We start from the raw sequence: 24,354 nt of genomic DNA on the forward strand, positions 1-24,354 counted from the left end.
GTTTCATCCTTGGGAACAATTTCCAAACTCCTGAAGGTACCACGTTCATCTGTACAAACAATAGTACGCAAGTATAAACACCATGGGACCACGCAGCAGTCATGCCGCTCAGGAAGAAGTCCTAGAGATGAAGGTACTTTGGTGCAAGAAGTGCAAATCGATCCCAGAACAACAGCAAAGGACCTTGTTTCCTCCAGCATCTTCACAGGTACAAAAGTATCTATATCCACAGTAAAAACAAGTCCTATAGCGACATAACCTGAAAGGCCGCTCAGCAAGGAAGAAGCCACTGCTCCAAAACCGCCAGAAAAAAGCCAGACTACGGTTTGCAACTGCATATGGGGACAAAGATCGTACTTTTTGGAGAAATGTCCTCTGTTCTGATTAAACAAAAATAGAACTGTTTGGACATAATGACCATCGTTATGTTTGGATGAAAAAGGGGGAGGCTTGCAAGCCAAAGAACACCATCCCAACCGTAAAGCACGGGGGTGGCAGCATCATGTTGTGGGGGTGCTTTGCTGCAGGAGGGACTGGTGCACTTCACGAAATAGATGGCATTATGATGAGGGAGAATTATGTTGATATATTGAAGCAACATCAAGACATCAGTCAGGAAGTTAAAGCTTGGTCGCAAATGGGTCTTCCAAATGGACAATGACCCCAAGCATACTTCCAAAGTTGTGGCAAAATGGCTTTAGGACAACAAAGTCAAGGTATTGGAGTGGCCATCACAAAGCCCTGACCTCAATCCTATAGAAAATGTGTGGGCAGAACTGAAAAAGCATGTGAGAGCAAGGAGGCCTACAAACCTGACTCAGTTACACCAGCTCTGTCAGGAGGAATGGGCCAAAATTCACCCAACTTATTGTGGGAAGCTTGTGGAAGGCTACCCGACCCAAGTTAAACAATTTAAAGACAATGCTACCAAATACCAATTGAGTGTATGTAAACTTCTGACCCACTGGGAATGTGATGAAAGAAATAAAAGCTGAAATAAATCATCCTCTCTACTATTATTCTGACATTTGACATTCTTAAAATAAAGTGGTGATCCTAACTGACCTAAGACAGGGGATTTTTACTAGGATTACATGTCAGGAATTGTGAAAAACGGAGTTTAAATGTAAATGTATGTATGTAAATTTCCGACTTCAACTGTATATACTTATGATCAGAAATGTTTTTTTTTGTCTGAATACGGCTGTGTCGACCCTTTGGGAAGAATTAAACTTGGTTAAACTTCTCTAGTGTCCGCGAGTTATTTACTCTGAAAAATAAGAACCTAACAGCATGTAAGATAACCCTTCTAGCTAACCCCTAGCCTAGCTAATGTTAGCTAGCTAGAATTCGTAACATTTTGTACGTTTTTCTAAGTCGTGAAATATTGTATGTTTTGCAAATTCGTAACATATAAAACATTAAAATGTTTTGCAAATTATTAACATACTGTATAATAGAAATTGTAATTCATAACATATATGAAATGGGTGATGGACATCCACAAATTAATACATACCACACGAAACATAACATTTCATACTAAAATGGAGGGTCCCGAATTTATGTACTGAATAATACGAAATGCTCTGAGACCAAGTTGAAAACCAATTACTGCAAAGTTAAACAAACCAATCTAATAAAAACAAACAAATTATTTTCTATCTGAAAATGATCCAGTTTCACTCGTTTCTGGGCAAAGTAAAACAGTTCTTTCCTCCTCCATGACGAGATGTCATGTCCATGTTGGGTCATTCATTTTACACACAAGACTACATTCAACAATTTCCACTGAACACAAAAAAAAAATCGATTTACTCGAAGAACAGTGCAGATGCAAAGTTTGGTAACAGAATGACGGTTTGTGCGGTCATTTTGTTACCAAACTTTGCATCTGCACTGTTCTTCGAGTAAATGTGTTTTGTAAAAATGTATGTGGAAACTGTCAAAAGTTGTCCTTGTGCATAGAATTGTATGGTTTAACTTTGCAGTCAGTGGTTTTTGTTCGACATGTATTCTTAAGTGAAAAATCGGAGTCTCCATGTCATTGTTACCGTGTTGTTGCCCATTCATAATCCCTACTCCAAAGCATTTTTGTATATCTGAAATGATTGGGAAAGTATAAGCAATATGGTAATATGATGAGCGGTATGGTAATATGTTTGGCAACATTTTCACCATACCACTTCCTTCTATTTACTCCCTTCAGATCTACTGTACACAGTTGCACTGCAATTGCCTATGAACTAGTGGTGGATTTGGGACTGGGCATGCGAGTGTGTGAGAGATGAGACTCGAGCCATATCAGACACTTACATGTCAACGAGTAGTCGCCCGGATTGGGGTCTTTGTTACACATGTCTGTGTTGCAGCAGACAGGGACCACCCCAGTGTTCTCTGTTTTCGATGGGGCGCAGACAAATGGCCTGTCCTTAGGGATGAGGTCTGCCTCAGGTAAACACATGCTCCCCTGTGCCACCATCTTACTGCCTGACTTCACGAAGGACACAAAGCACAGGCCGTCCGTGTAGCAGGTGCTGTTACTACACCACTGGCAGTGGCACTGCAATGCTAAAGCAGGAAAGAGAGAAAGGTTGTTAGTGATTACACATAACACAGAAAAAGAAGGGACATGGGTCTTTCTATAAACTAAGGTATCCGTGAGCATTTCTTGTAGTGGACAACTGTTTGGAGCTGATACAAAGTAATTAATGACCATTTGCCTTTTTTTGTGTCAAAATATTAAGCTGTAAAAGGGGGGAACATCGATACTTTCAATATAATTCATGAGTTGAATCAAAACCTGTTTAAACAAGGGGTGGTAACATTTAAATGTTAAAAACGAAGTTGGGATCTTTAACGTTAAGAAGAAAAACAAACGCTAACCAAAAAGAACAATGTTACCCATTTAATTACAATCACATTGCAGTGATCACAAAACATTATTTTCTGTGTCATAGCGAATAGGTGAATTTGCAAGGCATGCAAGACATTGCAAGATGAAGATTACCAAAAAACATACAGTGCATTCGGAAAGTACTCAGACACTAAGCACATTTTATTACGTTACAGCCGTATTCTAAAATGGATTAAAAAAAATATAACATCTACACACAATACCCCATAATGAAAAAGCCAAAAAACAGGTTTAGAAATTTTAGCAAATTTATTTAACTTCTCTAGGGCCAGTGGGACGATTTCGTCCCACCTACGTGACAGCCAGTGGAATCCCGTGGCGCGTTATTCAAATACCTTAGAAATGCTATTACTTCAATTTCTCAAACATATGACTATTTTACACCATTTTAAAGACAAGACTCTCGTTATTCTAACCACACTGTCCGATTTCAAAAAGGCTTTACAATGAAAGCAAAACATTAGATTATGTCAGCAGAGTACCCAGCCAGAAATAATCAGACACCCATTTTTCAAGCTAGCATATAATGTCACAAAAACCCAGAAGACAGCTAAATGCAGCACTAACCTTTGATGATCTTCATCAGATGACACACCTAGGACATTATGTTATACAATACATGCATGTTTTGTTCAATCAAGTTCATATTTATATCAAAAACCAGCTTTTTACATTAGCATGTGACGTTCAGAACTAGCATACCCCCCGCAAACCTCCGGTGAATTTACTAAATTACTCACGATAAACGTTCACAAAAAACATAACAATTATTTTAAGAATTATAGATACAGAACTCCTTTGTGCAATCGAGGTGTCCGATTTTAAAATAGCTTTTCGGTGAAAGCACATTTTGCAATATTCTGAGTACATAGCCCAGCCATCACGGCTAGCTATTTAGACACCCACCAAGTTTAGCCCTGACCAAACTCAGATTTACTATTACAAATGTTTGATTACCTTTGGTGTTCTTCGTCAGAATGCACTCCCAGGACTGCTACTTCAATAACAAATGTTGGTTTGGTCCAAAATAATCCATCGTTATATCCAAATAGCGGCGTTTTGTTCGTGCGTTCAAGACACTATCCGAAGTGTAAATAAGGGTCACGAGCATGGCGCAATTCGTGACAAAAATCTTCTAAATATTCCATTACCGTACTTTGAAGCATGTCAACCGCTGTTTAAAATCCATTTTTTGGCCATTTTTCTTGTAAAAAAGCGATAATATTCCGACCGGGAATCTGCGTTTAGGTAAACAGACGAAAGAAAACAAAGCATTCTGTCGACGCGGGCACGCGCCTGAGACTCACAGTACTGTAACCAGCCACTACCCAAACGCGCTACTTTTTTTCAACCAGAGCCTGCAAAGCCACGATTCAGCTTTTTGCCGCCTTCTGAGAGCCCATGGGAGCCGTAGGAAGTGTCACGTAACAGCAGAGATCCTCTGTAATGGATAGAGATAATCAAGAAGGGCAAGAAATTGTCAGACAGGCCACTTCCTGCATGGAATCTTCTCAGGTTTTGGCCTGCTATATGAGTTCTGTTATACTCACAGACACCATTCAAACAGTTTTGGAAACTTTAGGGTGTTTTCTATCCAAAGCCAATAATTATATGCATATTCTAGTTACTGGGCAGGAGTAGTAACCAGATTAAATCGGGTACGTTTTTTATCCAGCCGTGTCAATACTGCCCCCTAGCCCTAACAGGTTAAAATAATGTCTGAGTATAACAGAACTGATATGGCAGGCGAAACCCAGAGGACAAACCATCCAAAAAAATAATAATTTCAGCCTACCACTGTTTTCAATGGCTGTCATGTTTATTATGAGGCGTAACCCTCCACGATTGCAGTTCCTAGGGCTTCCAATAGATGTCAACAGTCTTGTTCTTAGAAAAACTACAAATTGTAGCTAATTTTTCCAAGTGGCTCCCATTTTGGCTGTAGTGTTTTCATGCACGTGGATGAGAGCGCGTTCTTTGTTGTTTATCTCCGGTAAAGACAATAATGATTCTCCGTCTTAAATTCTAATTTTTATTTACGTATTAGGGTAGCTGAGGTTTGATTATAAACGCTGTTTGACTTGTTTGGAGAAGTTTATTAGTAACTTTGGGATTCATTTTGAAGGAGGGAAACCGGTGGATTATTGAATGAAGCCCGCCAGCTAAACTGAGTTTTTGGGGTTATAATTAAGGACTTTATCGAACAAAAGGACCATTTGTGATGTAGCTGGGAACTTTTGGAGTGCAAACAGAAGAAGATCTTCAAAGGTAAGGCTTTTATTCTATCGCTATTTCTGACTTTCGTGGCACAACTGCCTGGTTGAAAAATGTTTTTCATGCTTTTGTATGCGGGGCGCTGTCCTCAGATAATCGCATGGTGTGCTTTCACCGTAAAGCCGTTTTGAAAATCTGACACAGCGGCTGGATTAACAAGAAGTTAAGCTTTATTTTGATGTATGACACTTGTATTTTCATGAATGTTAAATATTTCTATTTCTGTAATTTGAATTTCGCGCTCTGCAATTTCACTGGATGTTGTCGAGGTGGGTGGCTAGCGGAACGCCTGCGAAAGAAAGATTAAACCCTTTCTCATGCTTGGAATCTTAACACATTTGGCAAAAATTGTGACAAATGTAAGGAAAGAAAGTTTGTATTTTATGAGCAGTTTGTCGTTATATCTTACTATTGAATTACACATTGAACTTGATTCTGTAAAATTCCTGAATATTGCTGTCGGACACTTTTTACATGGAGATTTGGGAAGTGCACCGTAATATTTTGTATCTCCCTATATTATAGTGTGAAAACAGTTTATGGTCATACATATCCAACATAATGTATGGATTGCAAAATCAAATGCTTTTAACCTGTTGGGGCTAGGGGGCAGTATTTGCACGGCCGGATAAAAAACGTACCCAATTTAAACTGGTTACTACTCTTGCCCAGAAATGAGAATATGCATATAATTAGTAGATTTGGATAGAAAACACTCTATTTTAAAACTGTTTGAATGGTGTCTGTGAGTATAACAGAACTCATATGGCAGGCCAAAACCTGAGAAGATTCCATACAGGAAGTGCCTTGTCTGACAATTTATTGTCCTTCTGTAGCCTCTCTATCGAAAATACAGCATCTGTGCTGTAACGTGACATTTTCTAAGGCTTCCATTGGCTCTCAGAAGGCGCCAAAAAGTGGAAAGATGTCTGCAGTCTCTGGGTTAAGTACAGCAGCTCTGTTTGTTACTGGCCTGCCTGGGGACAGTGAGACTGAGATGCGCGTTCACGAGACTTCTCAATTGTTTTTCTTTCAGTCTTTGAATGAATACAACGTCGCCCGGTTGGAATATTATCGCTATTTTGCGAGAAAAATTGCATAAAAATGTATTTCAAACAGCGTTTGACATGCTTCGAAGTACGGTAATGGAATATTTTGCCATTTTTTGTCACGAAATGCGCTCGCGCGCCACCCTTCGGATTATGACCTGAACGCACAAACAAAACGGAGCTATTTCAATATAACTATGGATTATTTGGAACCAAAACAGCATTTGTTGTTGAAGTAGAAGTCCTGGGAGTGCATTCTGACGAAGAACAGCAAAGGTAATGCAATTTTTCTTATAGTAAATCTGAGTTTGGTGAGGGCCAAACTTGCTGGGTGTCAAATTAGCTAGCCGTGATGGCCAGGCTATCTACTCAGAATATTGCAAAATGTGCTTTCGCCGAAAAGCCATTTTAAAATCTCACACCGCGATTGCATAAAGGAGTTCTGTATCTATAATTCTTAAAATAATTGTTATGCTTTTTGGGAACGTTTATCGTGAGTAATTTAGTAAATTCACCGGACGTTTTCGGTAGGTATGCTAGTTCTGAACATCACATGCTAATGTAAAAAGCTGGTTTTTGATATAAATATGAACTTGATTGAACAAAACATGCACGTATTTTATAACATAATGTCCTAGGAGTGTCATCTGATGAAGATCATCAAAGGTTAGTGCTGCATTTAGCTGTGGTTTTGGTTTTTGTGACATATATGCTTGCTTTGAAAATGGCTGTGTGATTATTTTTGGCAGGGTAGTCTCCTGACATAATCTAATGTTTTGCCATCGCTGTAAAGCCTTTTTGAAATCGGACAATGTGGTTAGATTAACGAGAGTCTTGTCTTTAAAATGGTGTAAAATAGTGATGTTTGAGAAATTGAAGTTATAGCATTTTTGAGGTAATTGTATTTCGCGCCACGCGATTCCACTGGCTGTTGACTAGCAAGCGCAAGCATCCCACCTTGCCCAGGGAGGTTAACAGAAAGAGTCACTTAACTTCTATGGGCTAGCAAACGTCCCACCCTAGTCAACAGCCAGTGGAATCGCATGGCGCGAAATACAAATACCTCAAAAATGCTATAACTTCAATTTCTCAAACATGACTATTTTACACCATTTTAAAGACAAGACTCTCGTTAATCTAACCACATTGTCCGATTTCAAAAAGGCTTTACAGCGAAAGGAAAACATTAGATTATGTCAGGAGAGTACCCTGTATTTCTGATCAATTTGATGCCATTTTAAAATGGAAAAAAATAAGAAAAAAAAGTTATTTCAAAAACAAGGACATTTCTAAGGGACCCCAAACTTTTGAACGGTAGGGTATATACAGTTGAAGTCGGAAGTTTACATACACCTTAGCCAAATACATTTAAACTCAGTTTTTCACAATTCCTGTCATTTCATCCTACTGGAATTGTGATGCCATAGAGCCAACACAATAGTATCTATTGCTATAGTAGAGACATATCCTAGCTATAATTAGTCAGTGGTTGCACGTCTAACTAACGGGAATGAAGCAAGGGTGTGAATATATCCTTTCGCTGTTTAAAGCAGGTCTTCAAATACCCAGAATTGTCTGAATAGCCTGGTAGCGTGCTGTGAGTGTATCCAGCTTACACCTGTGCAAATCCGTGTGTGTATAGCAATGGAATGAAACATCATCCAATGCCGCAAGTCATGCTGTAGATCCACCACACACCTGGAGGGTTGTGGGGTCCTGTCCAGAACAACCCCTAGCCCTTACTCCTAGACACTTGGAGATCTGAGAGGATTGAACAGGTGTAAGCGATACCGCCAAAATTCCCCCAAGCCTTTCAGAGGGTAAGGTGGAGCTCACACCATGTCACCACCCATCAATCCCTCTCAGATCTCCACAAGTGTCTCGACTCTGGGTAGTTGGGGCTAGGGGTTGTTTCTGGACATGACATGGGTATTATGGTAGTGCAGTCAGACAGTCTGGCAATGTCAAAAAATGTTAAAGGGGCAGTACAACTAAAATCGAGATTTTCATTTTTCTTATATTTCCACACAGTTTTGTATTTATATCCTTGTGGGGACCAAGTAATAGATTTTCCTAATCTTAACCCTAACTCGAAACCCTAACCATTCTGGTACCCACAAGGAAAGTTAAACCAACCCCCCACCACCACCACCACGCACACACGGGTAGGCCCGGGACGATAACGGTATCTCAATATTTTTTCCATGGCAAAAATGAAAACACGAAGCATATCGAACTCTTTGACCTTTAAAAACCTGCTGTATGTAAAATATTATGTGCTATAGCTTGGAAAATAAATGTGACTCTGGATGCAACAATCATGTTTGTTTCCAACATTAGGGCTGTTTTCCGGAAGAAGTTAAATCCGCTAAATGTTTTGTTTCCTTGCCACGATACTAACAAGTATCACGATACTGGTATCGTCCTGGCACTACAGAAGTCGAATTAACACAATTGTGAAAATTATAGTAATGCCCTTTTGTGTAAAAGCTGTAAAAAAAAAAAGAAGCCTGTTCAGGTAGGATGGAACCTTTGGCCCACATCATGCCGTGACAATGTGATCTGATTATCAAACCAAACCAAACGTTATTTGTCACATGCGCCGAATACAACAAGTGTAGAGCTTACAGTGAAATGCTTACTTACAAGCCATTAACCAACGATGCAGCTAAGAAAATACCTAAAAAATTTAAATTGAGAAAAAAGTAAGAGAAAAACAAATATTTAAAATATTTAAAGAGCAGCAGTGAATAACAATAGCGGGGCTATATACAGGGAGTACTGGTACAGAGTCAATGTGTCAATGTGCGGGGGCACCGGCGGAGGTAATTATGTACATGCAGGTAGTGTTGTTAAAGTGGCTATGCATAGATAATAACAGAGTAGTAGCAGCGTGGGGGGGAGTGCAAATAGTCTGGGTAGCCATTTGATTATCTGTTCAGGAGTCTTATGGCTTGGGAGGTAGAAGCTGTCTAGAAGCCTCTTGGACGTAGACTTGGTGCTCCGGTACCGCTTGCCATGCGGTAGCAGAGAGAACAGTCTATGACTAGCGTGGCTGGAGTCTTTGACGATTTTAAGGGCCTTTCTCTGACACCGCCTGGTATAGGAGGTCCTGGATGGCAGGAAGCTTGGCCCCAGTGATGTACTGGGCCATACGCACTACCCTCTGTAGTGCCTTGCGGTCGGAGGCTGAGCAGTTGCCATATTAGGCAGTGATGCAACCCGTTAGGATGCTCTCGTAAAATCTTTTGAGGATCTGAGGACCCATGCCAAATCTTTTCAGTCTCCTGAGGGGGAATAGGTTTTGTCATGCCCTCTTCACGACTGTCACGGTGTGCTTGGACAATGTTAGTTTGTTGTTGATGTGGACGCCAAGGAACTTGAAGCTCTCAACCGTGCTCGGTCCTCTTTTTCCTGCAGTCCACAATCATCTCCTTTGTCTTGATCACGCTGAGGGAGAGGTTGTTGTCCTTGCACCACACGGCCAGGTCTCTGACCTCCTCCCTATAGGCTGTCTCATCGTTGTCAGTGATCAGGCCTACCATTGTTGTGTCATCAGCAAACTTAATGGTGTTGGAGTTGTTCCTGGCCGTGCAGTCATGAGTGAACAGGGAGTACAGGAGGGGACTAAGCACGCACCCCTGATCTCAACACGCGCCCCCGTGTTGAGATCAGTGTGCCTGATGTGTTGTTATCTACCCTTACCACCTGGGGGCGGCCCGTCAGGAAGTCTAGGAACCAGTTGCAGAGGGAGCTGTTTAGTCCCAGGGTCCTTAGCTTAATATACCAATGACTGTTCATCTGGGTAAAGGGGTGGGCTCTAGAACAGCTTATCATCCAATCAGGGCTGTGTATGTAAATATCTTCACATTTGTTTCCTAATGCCCACATGATCAGACTGAACATTAAGGGCCAAAAGGAGGCTCAGGAAAATAAATGATTCAAAAATCAAATGTATTGGTCACATACACGTGTTTAGCAGATGTTATTGCGGGTGTAGCGAAATACTTATGCTTCTAGCTCCACCAGTACAGTAATATCTAACAGTTTCACAACATATACACAAAATACACGTAAATCTAAGTAAGGAATTGATTAAGAATATACACACGTCAGAGCGGCATTGGACTAAGATAGTGGCATAGTATAGAATATATACATATGATATGGGTGATGCAATATTTATTTAATTAGGCAAGTCAGTTAAGAACAAATTCTTATTTACAATGATGGCCTACCGGGGAACAGTGGGTTATCTGCCTTGTTCACGGGCAGAACGACAGATTTTTACCTTGTCAGCTCGGGGATTCGATCCAGCAACCTTTCGGTATCCGTATCTTGCATTACTCATTACCACAAAAGTAATGAGTAATGCAAGATACGGAGACGGAAATGAAATACTAGCCACTTTAACAAAGTGGCTAAGCTATGTCTATAGGCAGCAGCCTCTGATGTGCTGGAGATGGCTGTTTAACAGTCAGTGGTGTAGTATAGAATACAATACAGTATATACACATATGAAATGGGTGATGCAATATGTAAACACAATTTTAAATGACTAAGATACCGTAGAATAGTGTGGAGTGCAGTTTATACATATGAGATGAGTAATTCTAGATACGGAAACATTATTAAAGTGGCTAGTGATCCATTTCTAAAAGTGGCCAGTGATTCCTAATCTCTGTCTATAGGCAGCCGCCTCTGATGTGTTAATGATGGCTGTTTAGCAGTCTGATGGCCTTGAGATTGAAAAACAGCTTCTGTCTCTTGGTCCCAGCTTTGATGCATTCAAAACATATTTTGGAGTTATTTTCATTAAATAAACAGTGATTTATTAGACATACAATATTAGAAAGACTACATGGGGGCTTTAATACCTGTCAAATACTTGCTTCCTCTGTCCTAAGAAGAGTTCAATTGCATTTCCTTGATTTGTTTCATCCTCTCTCCTCAAAACCCATTGGATGAGAAGGTCAGAGGTCCTTCCCTCTCACCTTCTTATACAATGGGTTTTGAGAAGGTGAGAAGAGAGGACGTGAGGAATCGAGATTCTCCCCTTGATTCCCCACCTCCCTTTCAAAGCATATTGGGGGAGAGGAGTGAAGGTTCCTCTCCTCAGGCTACAATGTACTTTCAAGCAGAGGCAAGGAGTGGAGGAAACAGACAGAGGAAGCAAGAATGACAGCTAGTTTTCAGACAATCAATAAACATTTTGTGTGAGTCTGTGTATGATTTCATTATTATTGTAATATTTCAATGATTTTGTTGACAGAACCCATTGTATTACATATTAATACAAAAGAACGAAATAAGCATAGCCAAGTCAACACCTTAACATTTCTCTGTTTGTCCGGAATATAAACCAACCATATGAAAATTGGCATTCATTGTGCACAAAAGGTAAGGATGTTCTTTCAGAGCAGTAATTTCAGGATAAATGTGATCACAGCAGCTGTGGTTTGTAAGTAGCCTACACAATGTGGTTGATAGTGGGTTGCAACCACAGATACTACAGCACACACCGTAAATAACTGGAAAGTGTTGCTAATACTTTTACTGCAACAGGAGAGTCCAAACTCTAGAGAGTTCTTATTAGTCAGCCTTTGGTCCCATAGCTCAGGTTACACAGGAAGGTGGTGTGTGTGTGTGTGTGTGTGTGTGTGTGTGTGTGTGTGTGTGTGTGTGTGTGTGTGTGTGTGTGTGTGTGTGTGTGTGTGTGTGTGTGTGTATACACACAACAGTGGCACCATGCAGAGCTGCAGCTAACACAGGCCAGATGTAGTGGGTCCTGCAATACACTCAGCCTGCAGCGAGCTCCTGTGACCACACACACGACACCGGAGGAGCAACAGGCCAAACCGCAAAAACACCCTTGCATCAAACCACAGGCTACAATTAAAGCAGTTTGGGATAGCAGGCCGGCTAGACGGACTTCTACAGCTCTGGCTTGAAACAAGATCGGGGAGGGAGAGAGAGAGGGCGGCCATTAAAGGAACGCTAGGAGTAATGGACATCTGCTGCATTCCTAGAGAGAGAATCTTGGGGTCGGGACTTGAGTGGGAGTTGCAATGGCAGCAGTACTGCAGAGAGAGTCAGGGGAGGGAGAGTAGTTATGCGAGAGAGAATGGGCCATGGTAGAGTGGCAGTCTGATCATGTATCCTGTAGCACTGACTGAGGGATCCATCAATCCTGGGATAACTATTGTTTTAACTATGCTTTGTGGGGAAAAAAGTTACTTTGGAAGGGACTACACCTTTAATACAGATTCCAAAAAATGACTACTTTTTTAAAAGTATTTGAATACAGATCTGAGAAAGCAACTACTTTAAAAACATACAGTGCATAACCTACTTACATAAGTATTCAGACCCTTTGTTATGAGACTCAAAATTGAGCTCGAGTATATCTTGTTTCCACTTGTGGTAAATTCAATTGATTGGACATGATTTGGAAAGGCACACACCGGTCTATATAAAAAGGTCCCACAGTTGACAGTGCATGTCAGAGCAAAAACCAAGCCATGAGGTCGAAGAAATTGTCCGTAGAGCTCAGAGACAGGATTGTGTCGAGGCAAAGATCTGGGAAAGGGTACCAAAAAATGGCTGCAGCATCGAAGGTCCACAAGAACACAGTGGCCTCCATCATTCTTAAATGGAAGAAGTTTGGAACCACCAAGACTCTTCCTAGAGCTGGCTGCCCGACCAAACTGAGCAATCAGGTGAGAAGGGCCTTGGTCAGGGAGGTGACCAAGAACCCGATGGTCACTCTGACAGAGCTCTAGAGTTCCTCTGTGGAGATGGGAGAACCTTCCAGAAGGACAACCATCTCTGAGAGACTCCACTAATCAGGCCTTTATGGTAGAGTGGCCAGTCGGAAACCACTCCTCAGTAAAAGGCACATGACAGCCCACTCTGAGTTTGCCAAAAGGCACCTAAAAGGACTCGCAGACCATGAGAAATTCTCTGGTCTGATGAAACCAAGATTGAAATCCATGTAATATAGCTGACACAGTCACAATAAATCTACTATTTATTTTAGACCGGTCTAAAGAAGCATGATTTGAAGAAATTGTAGTCTATTTCAGAAGAACAGAATAGCATACTCTGAGTTGTCCTTATTTTAGGTCCTGATCTGGCTATGCCAAATGGGCTACACTAGTTCATTTAGCAGACAAGATTTGCTTCGAATTCTATGGCATTGTTTTATAGTATGAAGAATACAATGGAACAAAACTGAATAAAATATATTTTATCCAAACGATTTGAGGTAGTGCACACTATTCTGTGTTGAGCGGTCAACAAAGAAATAGGTACTCCTATATGCTTAACATAATCACTAGTTAACTACACATGGTTGATGATATTACTAGTTTATCTAACGTGTCCTGCGTTGCATATAATCGATGCGGTGCCTGTTAATTTATCATTGAATCACAGCCTACTTCGACAAACGGGTGTTGATTTAACAAACGCATCTGCGAGAAAACCACTGTCGTTGCACCAATGTACCTAACCATAAACATCAATGCCTTTCTTTAAAATCAATACACAAGTATATATTTTTAAACCTGCATATTTAGTTAATATTGCCTGCTAACATGAAATTGTGTCACATCTCTAGCGTTCATTGCACGCAGAGTCAGGTTATATACAACAGTTTGGGCCGCCTGGCCCGTTGCGAACTAATTTGCCAGAATTTCACGTAATTATGATATAACATTGAAGGTTGTGCAATGTAACAGGAATATTTAGACTTAGGGATGCCACCCGTTAGATAAAATACGGAACGGTTCCGTGTTTCACTGAAAGAAAAAAACGTTTTGTTTTCGAGATGATAGTTTCCGGATTCGACCATATTAATGACCTCAGGCCCGTATTTCTGTGTGTTCATTATATTATAATTAAGTCTATGATTTGATAGAGCAGTCTGACTGAGCAGTGGTAGGCATTCATTCAGACAGCACTTTCGTGCGTTTTGCCAGCAGCTCTACGCTGTGCTTCAAGCTGTTTATGACTTCAAGCCGGGTGGGTATAATTTCTGGAACGTTCCAACAGGAATCTGTTCCAAAAACTTTGTAAATAACAAGGTTGCCAAAAAACAACGCATACAAAGTTGTATAGCGGCAGAATAAGATACCGGGTAGGGAGTGGTCTATTTCGTTGCGTTTTTCACTCATCACGTTTATTCCGAATAATGTCTTTCCTCACTCTGGTTGCTTATGGACAAACATTAAGAATAAGCTACGTGGTGAGTTGATGCCTATTCGGCAGCTAGTTAGCTAGGTTTGTATGCGTTGCTACTTTGTATGGTTGTTGGTTGGCAACCTTTTACTTTACGTTTTTTGGAACAGATTCCTGTTGGAATGTTCCACAAATTATACCCACCCCTTCAAGCCTATCAACTCCCAAGATGAGGCTGGTGTAACCGATGTGAAATGGCTAGCTAGTTAGCGGGGTGCGCGCTAATAGCGTTTCAAATGTCACTTGCTCTGAGACTTGAAGTAGTTTTTCCCCTTGCTCTGCATGGGTAACGCTGCTTCAAGCTTGGCTGTTGTCGATGTGTTCCTGGTTCGAGCCCGGGTAGGAGTGAGGAGAGGGACGAAAGCTATACTGTTACACTGGCAATACTAAAGTGCATATAAGAATATCAAATAGTCAAAAGGTATATGAAATACAAATCGTATAGAGAGAAATAGTCCGATAATAACTACAACCTAAAATTTACCTGGGAATACTGAAGACTCATGTTAAAAGGAACCACCAGCTTTCACATGTTCCCATGTTCTGAGCAAAGCACTTAAACGTTAGCTTTCTTACATGGCACATATTGCACTTTTACCTTCTTCTCCAACACTTTGTTTTGCATTATTTAAACCAAATTGAACATGTTTCATTATTTATTTAAGGCTAAATTGATTTTATTGATGTATTATATTAAGTTAAAATAAGTGTTCATTCAGTATTGTTGTAATTGTCATTATTACAAACAAAAAAATAAAATAGACTAAAAAAAAAAATATTACAATAAAATAAGAAAAATTTAATTTTTTTAAAAGTAAGAAAATTGGCATCGGCCTTTTTTGGTCCTCCAATAATCAGTATCGGCGTTGAAAAATCAATCGGTCGACCTCTAGTATCCAATATCGCTGGCGAAGTCTGGTAAGCATGTGATCGCTCCCAGAGTGGCCAACCCACTCATGGATGTGGAGTAAGATCAGTCTGGGGATGTAGGAGTCTTTGGGAAGGATCATAGGATTCTTCAGTTCCTTAGGCATAGCAGCTTTGCTTAACCTTCCTCCCACTCTCAGAATGCCATTGTCAACAATTGGATCAAGCTTACAGATTGAGCCGCTTCCCTTGGCACATTGTCTTCCTTTCCCAACGAGTGCAATCTCTTGTTTAAAGTGCTGTATTTGCTCAAATCGAATTATGTCCCTTTCTCTGTGATGACCTAGATGAAGCAGAGACTTTCTTTTCCAAACATCAGTTTGATCCTCAATTTGTTCCTTCAGTGAGTTTGTTAACTCTTTGGACGGACTCTTTTCTTCTACACTTGTACTGTTCATGATGACATCTTTTCTCACCTCTGGATCATCGGGAGGGATGGAGCCAAGCTCCTCTGGGACTTTCAACCATTGCGTTTCTGCTTTCTCCAGGAATTCTGGTCCTTTGAGCCATCTTTTTGAGTTAAGGAAAGTTTCAACATGTAACCCTCGAAGCATTGTCAGCTGGGTTGTGTTTGGAGTTCAAATACCTCCACGGTACAGCTTTGATAGGTCACGGATTACAGCAACCCTATTAGCTACAAAGGTATGAATCTCATTGCGGATACATTTTAGCACAGACTGTCTGTGTCCAGAAAGTTGACTCCTCAAGTTCAATCTGGAGCACCAACCTTATCCTGCCAACTTGTACAGTCAATGTTGCTGCAGCAAGTTCCAGTCTGGGGATCGTCATCTGCTTGAGTGGAGTCACCCTTAGGTTTACAAACGGTATGGGGAAATCAAAGTAACTTGCAGTGCCATAGCCTTGGCTTGTGGCTTGTTCTTCTGTGGCCACAACATATAAGTTGGACTTGACTGTTTCAATCACCTCTTCATCGTACTTCTCAAAGTTGTCTTCTGCAGTCTTTCACAGTGCAACGTTTGCGCAACTTGGAGAGGATATAGCACCCGAAAAGACTGCAGAAGACAACTGTCATTCTATACTCCTCCAATCTTTTGTTTGTATCACCATCTGGCCACCATAGGAATAACAGTCTAAGTTATCTTCATGGACGCATACTTGATGGAACATTGCTGTGATGTCTGCCATCATGGCAAAGTGCTCTTGCTGAAATCCTAGCAAGATTCCGATGAGTGTGTTTGCCAGGTCATAGCCTTGAAGGAGTTCACTGTTGAGAGATGTGCCTTTATATGATGATGAGCAGTCGAAAACCACTCCTATTGTTCCTTTGAGCTTATGGTGAACACCATGGGTGTGGTATGTACCATACCTTGCCTTTCTCTCTGAGCTGCTGTTCTTGTGGTACCTACTCGGCATAACCTTAAGTTATTACCCCTTCTATGAAACCTTTGAATTTTGCAGCGTAAACTTCGTCCTTCTTAAACTTCCTGATAAGATTTAGAGTCTGCTGCTCTGCCATATCACGGTTGTTTGGCAGGACAACATCTTTGTTGTGAAAGGGCAATGAGAAGTAGTAGCGACGGTCTTTGAGGGTTATGGAGCTTGATCTCCATAAACGTACGATCCTCAGCTAACATCTCACTTTCCTATTCATACTCTCTCAGAGAAGTCATGGTTGAACTGATTTACAAGACGAACCCCCAGGTTGGCCATCACCATAGGACGTCCAGATTCCTCTGCTATGGTACAGGGGTTAAGAGGACCATTCATCACCCATCCAAAGAGTAATTTCACTGCATATGGTCTGTTGCCTTGGCTATTTATGATTTGCCAGGGTTCCATTGCCTTTGGAGCATTTACGCCAATCAGGAGTTCAACATCGGCATCAATCTCCTTCAACTGAACCTCTTTCAGGAAAGGCCACCTTTTGAGATCCCTTCTGAGTGGGAATGTTCTCTCGTCACTGGGATCTTACTCTGGGTGTAGACCTTTGGTAATGCAAGAAGTGTCGCCTTCCACGTTGCCAATCTCTAATTCAGATATCTCAAAGCTCTTGGAAGAACTCCCGTGCCCCATTGTGCATAGCAGAATTTCAGTCTCACCGCCTTTAGGTTTCAGCTGCCTCATGGGTCTCTCCGTACAAAATGTTACTGAGCTACCAGAATCGAGAAACGCATAGGTTAAACACAGACTTTTACTGCTACACCCCTCATATCCACCTTTTGAGATCTAAATCTAACTTCCTTCAATGTTGGAAGGAGGCCGCGGTCATCCCCCTCTTCAATGGGGGAGACACTCTAGACCCAAACTGTTACAGACCTATATCCAACCTGCCCTGCCTTTCTAAAGTCTTTGAAAGCCAAGTGAAAAAAACAGATCACCAACCACTTCGAATCCCACTGTACCTTCTCCGTTATGCAATCTGGTTTCCGAGCTGGTCACGGATGCACCTCAGCCATGCTCAAGGTCCTAAACAATATCATAACAACCATAAAAAAAGACAGTACTGTGCAGGCGTCTTCGTCGACCTGGCCAAGGCTTTCGACTCTGTCAATCACCGTATTCTTATCGGCAGACTCAAAAAGCCTTGGTTTCTCTAATGACTGCCTCGCCTGGTTCACCAACTACTTCTCAGATAGAGTTCAGTGTGTCAAATCGGAGGGCCTGTTATCCGGACCTCTGGTAGTATCTATGGGGGTGCCACAGGGTTCAATTCTCGGGCCAACTCTTTTCTCTGTATATATCAACGATGTCGCCCTTGCTGCGGGTGATTCTTTGATCCACCTCTACGCAGACGACACCATTCTGTACACATCTGGCCTTTCTTTGGACACTGTTAACCTCTCTGGGCTAGGCGGGACGAATTCGTCCCACCTACGTAACAGCCACTTGCAGCCTGTGGCGCGATTTTCAAAACCTTAAAAATCCTATTACTTCAATTTCTCAAACATATGACTATTTTACAGCTATTTAAAGACAAGACTCTCGTTAATCTAACCACACTGTCCGATTTCAAAAAAGGCTTTACAAAAAGGCTTTCAATACTGCCCCCTAGCCCTAACAGGTTAACCTGTTATGGCTAGGGGGCAGTATTTTCACGGCTGGATAAAAAACGTACCCGATTTAATCTGGTTACCACTCCTACCCAGTAACTAGAATATGCATATACTTATTACATATGGATAGAAAACACCCTAAAGTTTCTAAAACTGTTTGAATGGTGTCTGTGAGTATAACAGAACTCATTTGGCAGGCAAAAACCTGACAAGGTTTCATGCAGGAAGTGGCCTGTCTGACAAGGTGTCGTTCTTCTTGTCTCTGTTTATTGAAGAGTGAGGTGTCCCGTGACACTTCCTACGGCTGCCATAGGGTCTCAGAAGGCGGTAAAAAGCTGAATCGTGGCTTTGCAGGCTCTGGCTGAAAAAAAGTAGCGCGTTTGGGTAGTGGCTGGTTACAGTACTGTGAGACTCAGGCTCGTGCCCGCGTCGACCGAAAGCTTTGTTTACTTTCCTCTGTTTAGCTAAAAGGAGATTCCCGGTCGGAATATTATCGCTTTTTTACGAGAAAAATGGCATAAAAATGGATTTTAAACAGCGGTTGACATGCTTCGAAGTACGGTAATGGAATATTTAGATTTTTTTTTGTCACGAATTGCGCCATGCGCACGACCCTGATTTACCATTTCAGATAGTGTCTGGGACGCACGAACAAAACGCCGCTATTCGGATATAACGATGGATTATTTTGGACCAAACCAACATTTGTTATTGAAGTAGCAGTCCTGGGAGTGCATTCTGACGAAGACAACAAAAGGTAATCAATCTTTTATAATAGTAAATCTGATATTGGTGAGTGCTAAACTTGCCGGGTGTCTAAATAGCTAGCCCGTGATGCCTGGGCTATGTACTTAGAATATTGCAAAATGTGCTTTCACCAAAAACTCTGACATATCGAGTGCATAGAGGAGTTCTGTATCTATAATTCTTAAAATAATTGTTATGCTTTTTGTGAACGTTTATCGTGAGCAATTTGGTAAATTCACCGGCAGTGTTGGGTGGGAATGCTTGTCACATGCTAGTCACATGCTAATGTAAAAAGCTGTTTTTTGATATAAATATGAACTTGATTGAACAAAACATGCATGTATTGTATAACATAATGTCCTAGGGTTGTCATCTGATGAAGATCATCAAAGGTTAGTGCTGCATTTAGCTGTCTTCTGGGTTTTTGTGACATTATATGCTAGCTTGAAAAATGAGTGTCTGATTATTTCTGGCTTGGTACTCTGCTGACATAATCTAATGTTTTGCTTTCGTTGTAAAGCCTTTTTGAAATCGGACAGTGTGGTTAGATAAAGGAGAGTCTTATCTTTAAAATGCTGTGAAATAGTCATATGTTTGAAAAATTTACGTTTTTGTATTTTTGAGGAATTTGTAATTCGCGCCACGCCTATCATTGGATATTGGAGCAGGTGTTCCGCTAGCGGAATGTCTAGATGTAAGAGGTTAACTTCTCTAGGGTAGGGGGCACTATTTTCGCCACCGGCCCAGAAGCTAGGATCTGCATATAATTGGTAGATTTGGATGGAAAAATCTCTAAAACTGTTAAAATAATGTCTGAATATAACAGAACTGATTTGGCAGGCGAAAACCTGAGAAAAATCCATCCAGGAAGTAGGATTCTTTTATTTTTTAGGTTTTCTATTGAATGCCTTTACAGTATCCATTGACTTAGGACTCAAATTGCACTTCCTATGCCTTCCACTAGATGTCAACAGTCTTTAGAAATTGTTTCAGGCTTGTATTCTGAAAAATGAGGGAGTAAGACCAGTCTGAATGACTGGACCCTACAGTGTCACAGCTTTTTCATGCGCACGACCGAGAGCATGCCTTTCTTGTTTACCTTTTATATTGACGACGTTATTGTCCAGTTGAAATATTATCGATTATTTAGACTAAAAACAACCTTAGGATTGATTATAAAAATCGTTTGACATGTTTCTACGAACTTTATGGATACTATTTGGATTTTTGTCTGCCTATTGTGACTGCGTTTGAACCTGTGGATTACTGAAGAAAATGCGAACAACACGGAGGTTTTTGGATATAAACAAGGACTTTATCGAACAAAACAAACATTTATTGAGTAAATGGGAGTCTTGTGAGTGCACCGATATGAAGATCATCAAAGGTAAGTGATTCATTGTATCACTATTTCTGAATTGTGTAGCTCTTCTACTTGGCTGGTTACTGTTTGTAATGATTTGTCTGCTGGGCGCTGTTCTCAGATAATCGCATGGTATGCTTTTGCCGTAAAGCCTTTTTGAAATCTGACACCGTGGTTGGATTAACAAGAAGTTCATCTTTAAACCCATGTATAACACTTGTATGTTTCATGTATTTTTATAATGAGTCTTTACATTTTGGAATTTGGCGCTCTGCAATTTCACTGGATGTTGGCCAGGTGGGACGCTAACGTCCCACAGACCCTAGTGAGGTTAACAAACCTCCAAACGAACTTCAATGCCATACAACACTCCTTCCGTGGCCTCCAACTGCTCTTAAATGCATGCTTTTCAACCGATCGCTGCCTGCACCTGCCCACCCGTCTAGCATCACTACTCTGGATGGTTCCGACTTAGAACATGTGGACAACTATAAATACTTAGGTGTCTGGCTAGAGTGTAACCTCTCCTTCCAAACTCACATTAACCTCTATGGGACCGGCGGGACGAATTCGTCCCACCTACGTAACAGCCACTGCCATCCTGTGGCGCGATTTTCAAAATCTTCAAAATCATATTACTTCAATTTCTCAAACATATGACTATTTTACAGCCATTTAAAGATAAGACTCTCGTTAATCTAACCACACTGTCCGATTTCAAAAAGGCTTTACAACGAAAGCAAAACATTAGATTATGTCAGCAGAGTACCAAGCCAGAAATAATCAGACACCCATTTTTCAAGCCAGCATATAATGTCACCAAAACCCAGAAGACAGCTAAATGCAGCACTCACCTTTGATGATCTTCATCAGATGACAACCCTAGGACATTATGTTATACAATACATGCATGTTTTGTTCAATCAAGTTCATATTTATATCAAAAACCAGCTTTTTACATTAGCATGTGACGTTCAGAACTAGCATACCCCCCGCAAACTTACGGGGAATTCGCTAACATTTTACTAAATTACTCACGATAAACGTTCACAAAAAGCATAACAATTATTTTAAGAATTATAGATACAGACCTCCTCTATGCACTCGATATGTCCGATTTTAAAATAGCTTTTTGGTGAAAGCACATTTTGCAATATTCTAAGTACATAACCCAGGCATCACGGGCTCGCTATTTAGACACCCGGCAAGTTTAGCACTCACCATAATCATATTTACTATTATAAAAATGTCATTACCTTTTGTTGTCTTCGTCAGAATGCACACCCAGGACGTCTACTTCAATAACAAATGTTGGTTTGGTCCAAAATAATCCATCGTTATATCCGAATAGCGGCGTTTTGTTCGATGCGTTCCAGACACTATCCGAAATAGTAAAGAAGTGTCGCGCGCTTGGCGCAATTCCTGACAATAAAATTCAAAGTATTCAATTGCCGTACGTCGAAGCATGTCAACCGCTGTTTAAAATCAATTTTTACGTCATTTTTCTCGTAGAAAAGCGATAAAATTCCGACAGGGAATCTCCTTTTCGGCAAACAGAGGAAAAAATCCCAAAGGCGGGGCGGTCGGGGTCACGCGCATAAGCTAGTGTCTCTTGATGGGCCACTTGAGAAAGGCGATAATGTGTTTCAGCCTGGGGCTGGAATGACGACATTCTCTTTTTCCCGGGCTCTGAGAGCCTATGGACGACGTGGGAAGTGTCACGTTAGAGCAGAGATCCTTAGTAAATGATAGAGATGGCAAAGAAGTTCCAGAAATGGTCAGACAGGCCACTTCCTGTAAAGGAATCTCTCAGGTTTTGACCTGCCATTTGAGTTCTGTTATACTCACAGACACCATTCAAACAGTTTTAGAAAATTTAGGGTGTTTTCTATCCATATGTAATAAGTATATGCATATTCTAGTTACTGAGTAGGAGTGGTAACCAGATTAAATCGGGTATGTTTTTTATCCAGCCGTGTCAATGCTGCCCCCTAGCCCTAACAGGTTAAGCATCTCCAATCCAAAGTTAAATCTAGAATAGGCTTCCTATTTTGCAACAAAGCATTCTTCACTCATGCTGCCAAACATACCCTCGTAAAACTAACTATCCTGCCGATCCTTGACTTCGGCGATGTCATTTACAAAATAGCCTCCAACACTCTGGATGCAGTCTATCACAGCGCCATCCATTTTGTCACCAAAGCCCCATATACTACCCACCACAGTGACCTGTATGCTCTCGTTGGCTGGTCCTCGCTACATATTCATCGCCAAGCCCACTGGCTCCAGGTCTTTGCTAGGTAAAGCTCCGCCTTATCTCAGCTCACTGGTCACCATAGCAACACACACCCGTAGCACGTGCTCCAGCAGGTATATTTCACTGGTCATCCCCAAAGCCAACACCTGCTTTGGCCGCCTTTCCTTCCAGTTCTCTGCTGTCAATGACTGGAACGAATTGAAAAATAAATAAATAAAAAAAAATACAAAAAAATAAAATAAAAATCACTTAAGTTGGAGACTTATCTCCCTCACTAACTTTAAGCGTCAGCTGTCAGAGCAGCTTACCGATCGCTGCAGCTGTACACAGCCCATCTGTAAATAGCCCATCCAACCAACCACCTACATCATCCCCATATTTGTTTTTCTGCTCTTTTGCACACCAGTATTTATACTTGCACATCATCTGCACATATCACTCCAATGTAAATTGCGTTTACTTCGCCACTATTGGCCTATTGCCTTACCTCATTCGCACACACTGTATCCAGATTTTTCTATTGATATTGACTGTACGTTTGTTTATCCCATGTGTAACAAAACTGTTTTTGTCGCACTGCTTGGCTTGATCTTGGACAGGTCGCAGTTGTAAATGAGAACTTGTTCTCAACTGGCCTACCTGGTTAAATAAAAGGGGAAATAAATAATGAAAAAAAATGTGCAGGATAGTGGGGTGCCTCTGACAGGTCATCCTTTTTTAAAACATTCTTTGCTTAACCTCTCTGCGGTATGTGGGACGCTAGCACCTCTCTGGGGTATGTGGGACGCTAGCGCCTCTCCTTGCTTGGAAAATGGCTGTGTGGTTTTTCTTGTATAGCTGCTGTCCAAACATAATCTAATGTTATGCTTTCGCCGTAAAGCCTTTTTGAAATCGGACATTGTGGTTGGATTAACGAGAAGTGCATCTTTAAAATGGGATATAATAGTTGTATGTTTGAGAAATTTGAATTATGAGATTTTTGTTGTTTTGAATTTGCCGCCCTGCTATTTCACTGGCTGTTGAATAGTGTGTCCCGCGGGTGGGACGCTAGTGTCCCACATACCCCAGAGAGGTTAATAGCCTCTTCTGGCTTCCATATGCAGACAACTGCAGACCAGATCCTTGGGCTGACGAGAGGTGTACTGTTCCTAGAGCCTATCCTGGTGGCTGCTTGTCTTATCTTCTATGCCATGCTCAAATACATGCATAAATGGCCTAAGGTTTAGAGAATCACTGTCAAACGTAGGTATCTCCCTAACAGGGAGTGTGGCCTGTTTGTACTGTAGTACAAGGTGTTCAGCAATTTCATTCTGCCTTTGCATGACAGTAGAGAGGTTATCGTGGCTGATACCCACAGTGTTGATTCTGTGTTGATTGTTAGACCTTAATGTTGGCTGCTGAAGGGTGTGGTTTATGACTGTTTTCTGAATGGGTTTTGATGGCTTTGTCATCTGTTGTAAAATCCTTTGTAGTGGGGTCTGGTACTGCGCCTAATCCTGCTAAGTCAACAGGTGATGGTTCAGGTTCCTGGTTCTCAAAATAGGAGTTAATTCCATCTTCTTGGC

General features: G+C 41.2%; 1 protein-coding gene across 2 annotated transcripts in view; it reads right to left on the reverse strand.

The window, feature by feature from the left end:
• The window catches only part of LOC106599285 (TGF-beta receptor type-1), an 85,017-nt gene that overhangs the window by 37,944 nt on the left and 22,719 nt on the right, over positions 1-24,354 (reverse strand). For both annotated transcript variants that reach the window (XM_014190439.2, XM_014190441.2), the window contains exon 2: positions 2,317-2,571. In XM_014190439.2, the coding sequence (XP_014045914.1) occupies positions 2,317-2,571 (255 nt within the window). The remainder of the gene's footprint in view (positions 1-2,316; positions 2,572-24,354) is intronic.

Source organism: Salmo salar, chromosome ssa03, assembly GCF_905237065.1.
Source record: "Salmo salar chromosome ssa03, Ssal_v3.1, whole genome shotgun sequence".
In the NCBI taxonomy this organism is placed as follows: domain Eukaryota; kingdom Metazoa; phylum Chordata; class Actinopteri; order Salmoniformes; family Salmonidae; genus Salmo; species Salmo salar.